General features: G+C 40.4%; 1 protein-coding gene across 3 annotated transcripts in view; it reads right to left on the bottom strand.

The window, feature by feature from the left end:
• Nucleotides 1-13,385, bottom strand: part of LOC139578962 (butyrophilin subfamily 1 member A1-like) — a 64,397-nt gene that overhangs the window by 47,978 nt on the left and 3,034 nt on the right. For 2 of the 3 annotated variants that reach the window (XM_071407122.1, XM_071407123.1), the window contains exons 2-4: nucleotides 10,161-10,223; nucleotides 9,683-10,030; nucleotides 9,304-9,459 (exon numbers count right to left, since the gene is read on the bottom strand). In XM_071407122.1, coding sequence (XP_071263223.1) covers nucleotides 9,304-9,459; nucleotides 9,683-10,030; nucleotides 10,161-10,223 — 567 coding nt within the window. Of the gene's footprint in view, nucleotides 1-1,921; nucleotides 3,918-4,521; nucleotides 4,549-4,633; nucleotides 4,688-4,788; nucleotides 4,810-4,965; nucleotides 4,996-5,267; nucleotides 5,364-9,303; nucleotides 9,460-9,682; nucleotides 10,031-10,160; nucleotides 10,224-13,385 lie in introns of those variants that run through there. The other variant, XM_071407121.1, reaches the window with a different exon arrangement.

The following is a 13,385-nucleotide window of genomic DNA, read 5'->3' as shown; positions in this document are numbered from 1 at the left end:
CACTGTAAAAAAAAATTAAATCACCATTGGCCTCATGGTGAAATCCCTGAGCGGTTTCCTTCCTCTCCAGAAACTGAGTTAGGAAGGTTGCCTGTATCTTTGTAGTGACTGGGTGTATTGATACACCATCCAAAGTGTAATTAATAATTGCACAATGCTCAAAGGGATATTCAATGTCTGCCAATAGGTGCCCTTTGCATTCCATTGGAAAACCTCCATGTTCCTTGTGCTCTAATCTGTGCTTGAAATTCACTGCTCGACTAAGGGACCATACATATAGCTGTATCTGTTTAAAAATCAATTTAAACACTATTATGGCACACAGAGTGAGTCCATGCAACTTACTATGAGACTGATTTAGCACAATTTTACTCCTGAACATATTTAGGCTTGGCAATAACAAAAGGTTTGAATACTTAATGACTCAAGACATTTTAGCTTTTCATTTTTAATTAATTTGTAAACATTTCTAAAAACATAATTCCACTTTGACATTATGGGTTATTGTGTGTAGATCAGTGACAACATCTACATTTAGACTTCAGGCTATAATACAACAAAATGTGCAAAAAGGTGGGTGTGAATACTTTCTGAAGGCACTGTAGCTACCCATTCCACATTGTCTACACAAGTGCAGTGCAGTCTTCAGTCCCTTACCATTTACTGTGAGGAAAACACTGGCCTTTTCATACCACTGTGTGCTGCTGACACGGCACACATACTATACCGGGGGTCCACAGGGCCCTCCTGGATCGTGTCATCTTTATAAACTCAGCAAAAAAAGAAACCTCCCTTTTTCAGGACCCTGTCTTTCAATGATAATTAATAAAAATCCAAATAACTTCACAGATCTTCATTGTAAAGGGTTTAAACACTGTTTCCCATGCCTGTTCAATGAACCATAAACAATTAATGAACATGCACCTGTGGAACGGTCGTTAAGACACTAACAGCTTACAGACGGCAGGCAATTAAGGTCACAGTTATGAAAACTTAGGACACTAAAGAGGCCTTTCTACTGATTCTGGAAAACACCAAGAGAAAGAATCCCAGTCCCAGGGTCCCTGCTCATCTGCGTGAACGTTGCTTAGGCATGCTTCAAGGAGGCATGAGGACTGCAGATGTGGCCAGGGCAATAAATTGCAATGTCCGTACTGTGAGACGCCTAAGACAGCGCTACAGGGAGACGGGACGGACAGCTGATCGTCGTCGTAGTGGCAGCCCACGTGTAACAATATCTGCACAGGATCGGTACATCCGAACATCACACCTGCGGGACAGGTACAGGATGGCAACAACAACTGCCCGAGTTACACCAGGAACGCACAATCCCGCCTTCAGTGCTCAGACTGTCCGCAATAGGCTGATAGAGGCTGGACTGAGGGTTTGTAGGCCTGTTGTAAGGCAGTTCATCACCAGACATCACTGGCAACAACGTTGCCTAAGGGCACAAACCCACTGTCGCTTTACCAGACAGGACTGGCAGGACTGGCAGACAGGACTGGCAAAAAGTGTTCTTCACTGACGAGTCATGGTTTTGTCTCACCAGGGGTGATGGTCAGTGGCGGGTCCGTCATGGTCTGGGGCGGTGAGTCACAGCATCATCGGACTGAGCTTGTTGTTGGTGCAGGCAATCTCAACACTGTGCGTTACAGGGTAGGCATCCTCCTCCCTCATGTGGTACCCTTCCTGCAGGCTCAGAGTTTTTTTATTCATTTAGAAATGTTTATATGATTTTCTTTCATTTTTAAAATGTGGAGTAGGTTGTATATTTATTTCCTTTTTAGATTCAATTTTAAGACAGCAGAATGTGAATACTTTCACTAGGCATTGTATGTATCCTCCATTGAAATGATTTATCTGTCAGAGTGTGCGCAACTCGTCGAAGGAAGTCAGGTGCAGGAGAGCAGAGATGAGTGAACAGGCACACTTTATTCAGGCAGAGGAAAACAGCCGGACGCAACTGCGTCGCAACACTCTGGCCCAAGGAAAAAAGCGAGAGCGCACAAATGACACAAATAGGTACAAATAACAAAACCAAGGGTTACAACAATACCCGGCGCAAATCCAGCCTGTAGCGTCACAGGCGTAATGAACGAACAATACCACACACCGACATGGGGGGAACAAAGGATAATAAACACGTAGAGTAATGAGGGGATGTAAACCAGGTGTGCGGGAAAACAAGACAAAACAAATGGAAAATTAAAGGTGGAGCGGCGATGGCTCGAAGACCGGTGACATCGACCGCCGAACGCCGCCCAAACAAAGAGAGGGACCGACTTCGGCGGGAGTCGTGACATTATCATACTATGAGAAGTACATTTTGTGTATTAGTATTCTTTTTTTATTTAAAAAAATGTATTTAAACCCAGTACGTTGTCATAACTCAGACAAACAATGGAATATCAAATCATGTACATCGACATTGACATTTTAGTCATTTATCAGATGCTTTTATCCAGAGTGACTTATTATTAGTGCATTCATCTTAAAGGAGTAATTCACTATTTTACAACTTGATGTTAGATGGTTCCTTTTCCTGAAAGTAGTCTATGGACCAGGAGAAACTGTAATCCATGTTTCAGTTCTTAAAACAAATTTCTGAAAACTTTGATCACTGCTAGCTAACAATCAATGGAAATGATGGAAACTGAAAAATATATATATATTTACAGCAAAAGGTAAAAGTTGTACTTCTTAGATCATACTAGCTAGGGATAGGTCTCCATTCTGAAGCCCGTAGACATGTTAGTTAAAACAAGTCTTGATTTTTCCATTTCATCATTGTATTGAGTAATCCTATCGTCTGTTGTTTTTCAAATTGTTTTACCAAACATAACTATTTCATGTACTGTAATTGATCAAAAGTACGTCAATAACATACAACAAATTCAAAACCGCGGTACAGTGCACTAACTAGACCACAAGGGGGTATAGCATTGGAATCTGAAACAAAAGCTGTATTGTGGCAGCTGACAGGACACCATGGTCAATGGAAAATATTTTGCAGTCAGTCTTGTACTCTTGATATTAATTTATTTAAGCATATTACATTTTTAACAAGAGGACATCGTTATCTAAAAAGCTTTCAACAGAATTAAAGAATATATGATACTGCTAGCTTTTATTACAGTTGAATTACAGTGTACATCAATAATCTCACTACAAGTAGCAACAAGTTGAACAATTGTAGTTGTTTTTATTACCCTTGTGCCTCAGACGACAAACCATATACACCTGGACATCACTAAATATTACTTATGTCTAAAATTATATCTCTGACCACGTGTTCCTGTCTTCAACATGTCTGTTCTATTGATGAGCAGTATTGTTGGACATGTGTCTCATGTGACATGTTTTTACCCTCATTTCTTAGTTTTCATTCAATATTGTTATTGGGTGTTGTCCAGGGCTGAACACAGGAAGAAACTTGTGTGATGTCACCACATTACAAAGAGTGCAGATATGTGACTCTGTATCAACATTATAAAAAGACAGAGATTGATTTTCACAGTCTAGAAACACTCCCACCATAGAGAGATCTTCTCTCACATGTACTGAGGTTGGAGGGTCAGTATTGACATGGAAACCCTTTCCTTCTTCATAAAAGAGAGTCCAGAATCCATGAAGAGGTGTTACAGGGACTGTAGATGTTCTCTTAGCATTATCTCTGGCCACACCAACATACCATGACAGTTGCCCACAGTCACCCACTGCTTTATCCACGGTTTCATCCCTCACCTTAACTTCCCAGTAGTGTTGTTCTGATCCGAAACTCTGATTAGCCAATACATGAGGATGCCTTTGAATGGAAGATTTAATCGTTTCTTTTTCTTTGATGTACTGAGCTGTCTTTCCTTCTTGAGTCACTCTAATATCACTGTGAGCAGTATTTTCATCCATAGTAATGTTCTCTGAGGGAAGAGAATATGGTTTTATTCATTGACATCCAATATTAAGATATGTAAGTAGTGTGATCTAGGCCGATATAATAATTATCTTAAAGGGATAGTTTGGGATTTAGGAAATTAGGCCATTTAACTAGCAGTTCCTGTACACTTTCAGTCGTTGCTCTAACGCTACTTAGCATTAGCTCACAAAACTACCTCTAACTTCCTTCATACTGGAAGGAGACATTAAAATGGTATCTGATTCTGGCGAAGTAGATTAAAGGCCTCATTGCCAAAATAACAATCCTTTTAAAAGGGAAGTAATCAACATGATTGCATGGCCAAATCACCTCAAATAAACTAAATTATTTGTTTTTTGGGGGGGACTTTGAGTGGTTCTGGACTGGTTCCGACAGACATTTTGGTGTACGAAGCTCTCTGTGAACGTCGTAGTGTACCATGTCTTAAGGCATCAGCATGCTTATTAATGGTGATTTGGCCACTGCATGCCCCTATCTCTCCCGTATTACCATGGATCACAGTTTATGTTCACATCTAACATTAAGTTGAACTTCCCTAAACGTAAACAAAAACATGTAACAATTTCGGCATAGATTGTTTTTCCTACCTTTGAATGCTTTCACCTGGTGCCAATCTGCATATAAAGAAATACCAAGTAAATGTAAAACACAGATGTTACAATGAAGATTGTGTAGGAAAATATTGTTAAACATTTTTACCTTCGAGATTAATTCCTTCTTTGACGGGTCGTTTCTCCTGACTGTTTTCTGTCCCTAACAGGGCATATTGATAATAAATATAGTTAGGTAAATATATTGCAAACCAAACTAAGAAATTAGGCCATAGTTTATGATCATGAATATTCATTAATTACCTTTAAATAGAAGTTTTGTCTCTGTTGAGTGAAAATTCAAGACAGTGTATAAATATGAAAAATTTGAACAAAGTCAAATCTAAACTTGAAATATTAGACTTAGAAATTTGAGTTCCAGACATGTCATGTGAGAATATCTCCCACAAAAATGTGTTCAGAATGAAACAGTTAGCTTACCTGATTTATTCTGTTCAAGCTTCATTTGATCTGAAAACAAAGCCACAATCAAAATCATGTTAATATAAAATCAATCATGTTTTATGTTACTACGTGTTACATCTAATTTCATCACACTGATGAGATTTCACATATTTACAATCTCTATGATGTTTAATTGTCTGTGATGAAAACAACGTGCAAGACCCTGAAAGATAAGAAGGATGACTTTTCTTAAGAAAAATCTTTGTTAACAAATCTTTATATATAATGTTATTATCATTGACATATATTGCTGTTAATGACAAGAATGTGTTTTATACCTCTATGTTTGAGCAGAATGCAGACCACAGTTGACAGAGCACTGAGAAGGACCAGAGACAGGACCAAAGTCACGATGAAAGCTTCTTTCCAGGCTCCTGAACACAGATATTCAACATGAACCAAATTCTTCTAAAATCGTCATAAAACACAGATAGGCTTCCTAAGCATGTTCGCCTCAGTTTTTGTGGGGGTGAGTGGATATTTGGATACAGTGCCTATAGAATGTAGTCATTGCATAAGTATTCACCCCCTTTGTTTAGTAAGCCTAAATGAGTTCAAAGCAACATTTTGCTTAAACAATCACATTACAAATTATACAATCTGTGTGAAATAATAGGGGTGTCATGATTTTTCATACATACAACGTCTGTAAGGTCCCTCAGTCAACTATTGAATTTCAAGCACAGATTCAACTACAAAGGCCAGAGAGCTTTTCGAAAGCCTCATTAAGAAGGGCAGTGATTGGTAGATGGGCAACAATAACAAATCAGACATTGAACATATCTGCAATGTACAGCCCGCCCTTCTCTTTCTTAGACTAGCTAGTTTAGTTATTTAGTGCACGATGCTGAGGAGGATGCGCAGTTGCATGCTTTCTTGGTGTTCACAATTCTTCATCATCATCATGACACTATTGTTCTAAATTCAATCAACCTCTTCACCCTCCTCATCATTCAGTTCATTCAAATGTAATTGTAAAGTCACGTGCACGATTATCAATTTCTATCGCCAATTTATCTATTGACAGCGTTCATTCAGTGGGGAGAGAGGCATATTATCACCTAGGTACCAACGCCCAGCAGCGCAATGGTCTTGGCTCCTTAAATTAGGAATCGGTGTGAAAAAGTAAACAGGTTCTATAAACTTTTCTGTTTGTGATTTAAAAATTCTGACAACCGAGCAATGTAAAATATATCTATTTAGGGGGAGAAAATTGCTTTCAAAATGGCAGATGTATTTTTATTACAAAATCAAATGGCAGGGGACGCTATGTCGGTTCTAGTGTTGAGGCTAAGTTCATCGTTAAAACCTTTGTACAAGCATCGTTATATCTCTGAGCTGTTTCCTAAAACCATCGTTACTTAATTAAGTTGCACTTGAAAACAATCGTAAGTTAACAACTGACTCAGACCACAAGTAGAACAGGTAAGTGCCATCTTTAGATTATGTTTTGCCCTCCCACGAATCACCTGTATTTCTGTAACCGGTGATAACTTCAGAACAAAGCTGAACTCAAATACTAAGTTTACAATATCTTTGCAATTGTTACAAACAAGTGAAAGATCCTTAAAAAAAAATGAAAACCGATATCTCTGCATTTTAAAATAAATAGGCATAGGCTGCATAGATTCATATTGCATATTCAATCAATTTAGTAATATTTTGGTATTGCAGGCTAAAGTAAATTTTTACCTCAATATATTTCATTTTGTGTAACAACATTATTATTATTCAGTGAGCTCCAAAAGTATTGGACATTTTTGTTGTTGTTTTGGCCCTTTACTAACAGGGCAAAATGATACAATGCATATGAGGTTGAAGTGCAGACTGTCAGCTTTAATTTAAGGGTATTGGCATCCATATTGGGTGAAGCGTTTAGAAATTACAGCACTTTTTGTATAATGCCACCCCATTTTAGGGGACCAAAAGTATTGGGACAAATTGGCTTATATGTGTAATAAAGTAGTAAAACGTTTTTTTTTTTAAGTAGTAAGAAGTATTTGCTCCCATATTAATAGCATGCAATGACTGCATCAAGCTTGTGACTTATTGTGTACTGAACAAAAATATAAACGCAACATGCAACAGGTCATATAAGGATATCAGTCAGTTGAAATAAATAAATAAGGCCATAATCTATGCATTTCACGTGACTGGGAACACAGTTATGCATCTGTTGGTCTCAGACACCTTTAAAACAGCTAGGGGCGTTGAAAAGGAAACCAGGGTCGGATAAATGTTGGGGCTTACCGGGGATGAAGCCCCGGGGCTCAGGCCCGTTGGCGGCCCAAGAGGCAGCAGAAAAATAAATAAATAAATATTATAATTGAGGAAATACAGTGCATTCGGAAAGAATTCAGACCCCTTGACTTTTTCCACATTTTGTTACGTTACAACGTTATTCAATCTACACACAATACCCCATTATGAAAAAGTAAAAACAGGTTATTAGACAAGGTAAACATTAAAACTGAAATATCACATTTACCTAAGTATTCAGACCCTTTACTCAGCACTTTGTTGAAGCATCTTTGGCAGCGATTACAGGCTCAAGTCTACTTGGGTATGACATTACAAGCTTGGCACACCTGTATTTGGGGAGTTTCTCCCATTCTTCTCTGCAGATCCTCTCAAGCTCTGTCAGGTTGGACGGGGAGCATCGCTGCACAGCTATTTTCAGGTCTCTCCAGTGATGTCCGATCAGGTTCAAGTCCGGGCTCTGGATGGGCCACTCAAGGGCATTCAGAGACTTGTCCCGAAGCCACTCCTGTATTGTCTTGGCTGTGTGCTTAAGGTCATTGTCCTGTTGGAATGTGAACCTTCGCCCACAGTTTGAGGTCCTGAGCGATCTGGAGCAGGTTTTCATCAAGGACATCTCTGTACTATGCTCCGTTCATCTTTCCCTCAACCCTGACTAGTCTCCCTGCCCCTGACAAACATCCCCACAGCATGATGCTGCCACCACCATGCTTCACTGTATGGATGTTGCCAGGTTTCCTCCAGACGTGATCCTTGGCATTCAGACCAAAGAGTTCAATCTTGGTTTCATCAGACCAGAGAATCTTGTATATCATGGTCTGAGAGTCTTTAGGTGACATTTGGCAAACTCCAAGCGGGCTGTCATGTGCCTTTTACTGACGAGTGGCTTCCATCTGGCCACTCTACCATAAAGGCCTGATTGGTGGAGTGCTACAGAGATGGTTGTCCTTCTGGAAGGTTCTCTCATCCCCACAGAGGAACTCTGGAGCTCTTTCAGAGTGACCATTGGGTTCTTGGTCACCTCTCTGACCAAGCCCCTTCTGCCCCGATTGCTCAGCTCTAGGAAGAGTCTTGGTGGTTCCAAACTTTTGTTCTTGGGGTCCTTCAATGCTGTTGACATTTTTTGGTAGCCTTCCCCAGATCTGTGCCTCGACACAATCCTTTCATGGAGCTCGACGGACAATACCTTCGACCTCATGGAATGGTTTTTGCTCTGAGAAGCACTTTCAACTGTGGGACCTTATATAGACAGGTGTGTGCCTTTCCAAATCATGTCCAATAAATTGAATTTACCACAGGTGGACTCAAATCAAGTTGTAGAAACATCTCAATGACGATCAATGTAAACAGGATGCACCGGAGCTCAATTTCGAGTCTCATATCAAAGGGTCTGAATACTTATGTAAATAAGGTATCTGTTTTTTTTGTTTTTTTTATATAAATTTCTTTTAAATTCTAAAAACCTGTTTTCGCTTTGCCATTAAGGGGTATTGTGTGTAGACTGATTAGGTAAAAAATTTAATCAATTTTAGAATAAGGCTGTGACGTAACAAAATGTGTAAAAACGGAAGGGGTCTGAATTTATCCCAAAACATTTGGTCCCCTAAAATGGGGTAGACTATACAGAAAAAGTGCTGGGAATTTCTAAACGGTTCACCCGATATGGATGAATATTGTCAGCAGTAATCTGAGGCTGTCTGCACTTTAACCTCATAATCATTGTGTTCAATTCCAAAGTGCTGGAGTAGAGCCTAAATAAATAAAAATGTCACTGTCCCAATACTTTGGAGCTCACTGTATTATAGACTAAGGCATTAGAATATTCCTCCTCAATATCAGTCGTCTGTGTTCATTCTAATGTTAAGGTAACATTTTGAATGGAGACAACTGATCTGGGAGCAGCGCTGCCTTTCTTTCAACCCTATCATTATCGACACTCCAATGACACACATAGAGAACGTTCCTGCGTGGTGTTTTGGGAAACGGATGTTAGGCCTACATCTTTTGGCCATTGTTTTAACTGGGGTGATGATCTATTCCTCTCTATGTAATTACCTGAGGTGAAGAGTACTTGTTCATTTTTTATCTCGGTCTCCTCTTTGTTTCTCCAGGTGAGTTTAGGTTGTGGTGACCAGCCCTCTGATGAACAGGTAACGTTCACCTGACCTCCTCCTCCACTGGCCACAGAGAGAACTGGTGCGCTGCCTGTCACTGATAGAGAGATAAGGGAGTGTGGAGGCAGGCTACAATGATATGCTTCAGGCTAAACAACAATTGTGAGAAATGATTGTATCACATTTTCCTGTGGATTACTTTGAAGTTGTAAAACATAAAACAATATAGAATTGTGAGTATTCTATATTTTATGTAGAGTTCAGTGCAGTATTGCAGATGTAAAATAATGTTTAAACCGTTTCAGCCATAAGCCTCTTACCATTCATTGAGACATTGGCCTTTTCGTACCACCTTTCATTGCTGACATGGCACACATACTCCCCCCTGTCTTCCAGTGTGACCCTCTCCAGTGTCAGGGACACGTTCCCTCTCTCCAGCCCCCCAGTTAGAGACACCCTGCCCCTGTACCGGGGGTCCACAGGGGTCTCCTGGATCTTGTGGTCCTTGTACAACAAGGCAGGACTGTTGGAGTTCTCGGACCGGTACCAGCGCACCTCCAATGGCTCAACATTGAAGATAGGTGAGAGTTCACAAGGTAGAGTGACAGAGGCGTTCAACCGGGTCAAAATGGGACCATTAGGCACCGTCAAGGTGAAGACCTCTGGGGCTGGGTATAGGGGGAATGAAACGTATGATGAAGAATATTCATTCAAGTCCTGTTCAGGTCTTAAATAACCAAGAGATTGTTTTAGTGGGTAACTGGAAACTAATGTAATTAACAGAGTAAACATTCTCACCAGGTTTTTGAGCTGTGATGGTAACAGTGAAAGCAGCCAGTATCAGCACCCTGAGCAATACCCCTGTGTTGAAGAAAGAGGACAACACTGTTACATTACCCAGCTAAATGGATTAATAAATCAGACAGTCCTATGATCAGCTACAGAGACTAATGAATAATGATTGAGAGGCTGCATTTTTTACTTTCAGAGATAGTCTAGCTGTACTATTTTGTTTACGTTATCATGCCAAGTCATAAAAAAGGTTGGTCAATCTTTTTTTACTTCTCCTTTATTAAACCAGTTAGGCCAGTTGCGAACAAGTTCTCATTTACAACTACGACCTGGCAATATAGCAATGAACATTGGACTCACTGATTCTACATAGAACATACACTGTAGAAAACCATTATAATAGAAGCTGACTGATGTGAAGTTAATGTGATACCATGTAAGCAGTATGTGATAACATGAAACTACACAAGTGATCCAAAAACAAGTTTTCACATGATTTTACATGTGAAATTTCACGTGAAATCATGTGATTTTCTGTAAGTGCAGGGAGACAAATAAGAACACCCTTATTCAACAATAACAGGAAGGGTGGTAATCACACAGCATTATTAAATGCTTGTGTACCTGATTGCATGGTCCCTCCACCTTCATTTCCTGTTATTATGCGGTTAAAAATGGACGGGATCTTCTGGTAATCAAGTAGATTAATGGCTGAATCGGAATATCATAGTATATTTAAATAATCATTCAAATAATAATTATTATACCTTGTAGACGAGAGTGGTAATAGACCAGCGAGAAAAAGAGGGAGTCTGTCCACTCTCTCCTTTAAAGCGTGTCATTATCTTCACGTTCACCACACCGAAGGTTTATTGATTGACAAGTTGGCTTTCTACCACAGTTTGTGCTCATCATGAAAGGGGACCCACTCATTGAAGGGTAAAATACAGTGCATTCGGAAAGTATTCAGACGTTACGTTATAGCCTTACTCTTTTTAAATCCTCATCATACTACACACAATACCCCATAATGACAAAGTGAAAAGAGGTTTTTAGAAATGTTTGCACATTTATTACAAATAAAAAACAGAAATTATTTACATCAGTATAAATATTCATACTTGTTGTTATATGACTCAAAATTGAGCTCGGGTGCATCCTGTTTCCAATGATCATCCTTGAGATGTTTATAGAACGTGATTGAGTACACCTGTGGTAAATTCAATTGATTGGAGATGATTTGGAAAAGCACACACCTGTCTATATAAGTTCCCACAGTTGAACGTGCATGTCAGAGCAAAAACCAAGCAATGAGGTCAAAGGAATTGTCCGTTGAGCTCTGAGACTGGATTGTGTCGAGGTACAGATCTGGGGAAGGGTACCAAGCCATTTCTGCAACATTGAAGGTCCCCAAGAACAGTGTTGTCTCCGTCATTGTTAAATGGAAGAAGTTTGAACCACCAAGATTCTTCCTAGAGCTGGCCGCCCGGACAAACTGAGCAATCGGGAGGGAAGAACTTTGGTAAGGGAGGTGACCAAGAACCCGATGGTCACTCTGACAGAGCTCCAGAGTTCCTCTGTGGGGATGGGAGAACCTTCCAGAAGGACAACCATCTCTGCTACACTCCACCAATCAGGCCTTTATGGTAGAGTGGCCAGACGGAAGTGACGCCTCAGTAAAAGTCACATGACAGCCCGCTTGGAGTTTGCCAAAATGCACGAAAGGACACTCAAACCATGAGATCCAAGATTATCTGGCCCGAATGCCAAGCGTCACGTCTGGAGGAAACCTGCCACCATCGCTACGATAAAGCATGGCAGTGGCAGCATCATGCTGTGGGAATGTTTTTCAGAGGCAGGGACAGGGAGACTAACCTGGGTCAAGGAAAAATGAATGGAGCAAAGTACAGAGAGATCCTTGACCTTCCTTCACCTTCCAACAGGACAACGACCCTAAGCACACAGCCAAGACAACGCAGGAGTGGCTTCGGGACAAGTCTGTGAAGGTCGTTGAGTGGCCCAGCCAGAGCCCGGACTTGAACCTGATCGAATATCTCTGGAGAGACCTGAAATGATCTGTGCAGTGACGCTCCCCATCCAACCTGACAGAGCTAGAGATGATCTGCAGAGAAGAACGGGAGAAACTCCCCAAATACAGGTGTGCCAAGCTTGTAGCGTCATACCCAAGAAGACTCAAGTCTGTAATCGCTGCCAAAGGTGTTGATGAAAAGCAGACGTCAGTCTCCTATGTCAGTAAAGGGTCTGAATACTGAATACTTATGTAAATGTGATATTTCCGTTTTTACCTGTTTTTAGCTTCTCTCATTATGGGATATTGTGTGTAGATTGATGAGAAAAAAAATATTTTTAATCAATTTCAGAACAAGGCTATAACATAACAAAATGTGGAAAAAGTCAAGGGGTCTGAATACTCTCTGAATGCACTGTATACCAATCATGCAGTATGGAATTATGATCAATGTTTCCTCCATGCTGAGCGCAGAACAAATATCAGCACGCGCAGAGAAGCACAAGATTGAGCTTCACTCAACTTTCTAGAGTTTTCTCCTTTACTTAACACTATCAATGTTTCGCTCTACTGTGGGAATTGTGCTCGAATCAATGCAACGTTAGTCACTTTCGATGTCACATACCAAAACAAAACAAATTATGCAAGAGATTTTCTTGTAGGCAGAGCGCATCGACGTAGGATTCTATTGCATTGACAAGGATGACTCAAGCCCCTACTCTACACAGACTGGTGCGCCTTAACCAATCAATCAGAGCTGCAGTAGGCCTATATGCAAATAGCCATTGCGATATACGGAAATGTGCCATTCACTTTGAACTGGACTGTGTTTACAGTATGAGCGGTCATGAGTAAATGTGCTTGTTTTGAGATCTAAGCGAGAGCTGCATGTAGCCACCTGTGCACATTTGTTCATATTATATTATTTTCTAGTTAGTGAGTTATTAGCCCAGTTATACCTAATTTCTAGTCAACAATTGGGGAATGGTACTGCATCGTAGTGCTAGCTGTGCCACTAGAGATCCTGGTTCTAGTCCAGGCTCTGTCGCAGCTGGATGCGATTGGGAGACACATGAGACACATTTCTAAGGTCTTCGAAAGCCAAGTCAACAAACAGATTACCGACCATTTCGAATCCCACCATACCTTCTCCGCTATGCAATCTGGTTTCAGAGCTGGTCATGGGTGCACCTCAGCCACGC

This window comes from Salvelinus alpinus, chromosome 6 (genome assembly GCF_045679555.1).
Source record: "Salvelinus alpinus chromosome 6, SLU_Salpinus.1, whole genome shotgun sequence".
NCBI lineage: Eukaryota > Metazoa > Chordata > Actinopteri > Salmoniformes > Salmonidae > Salvelinus > Salvelinus alpinus.
Note: the sequence above shows the minus strand (reverse complement) of the source record. Positions and strands in the feature narration are given on the sequence as shown.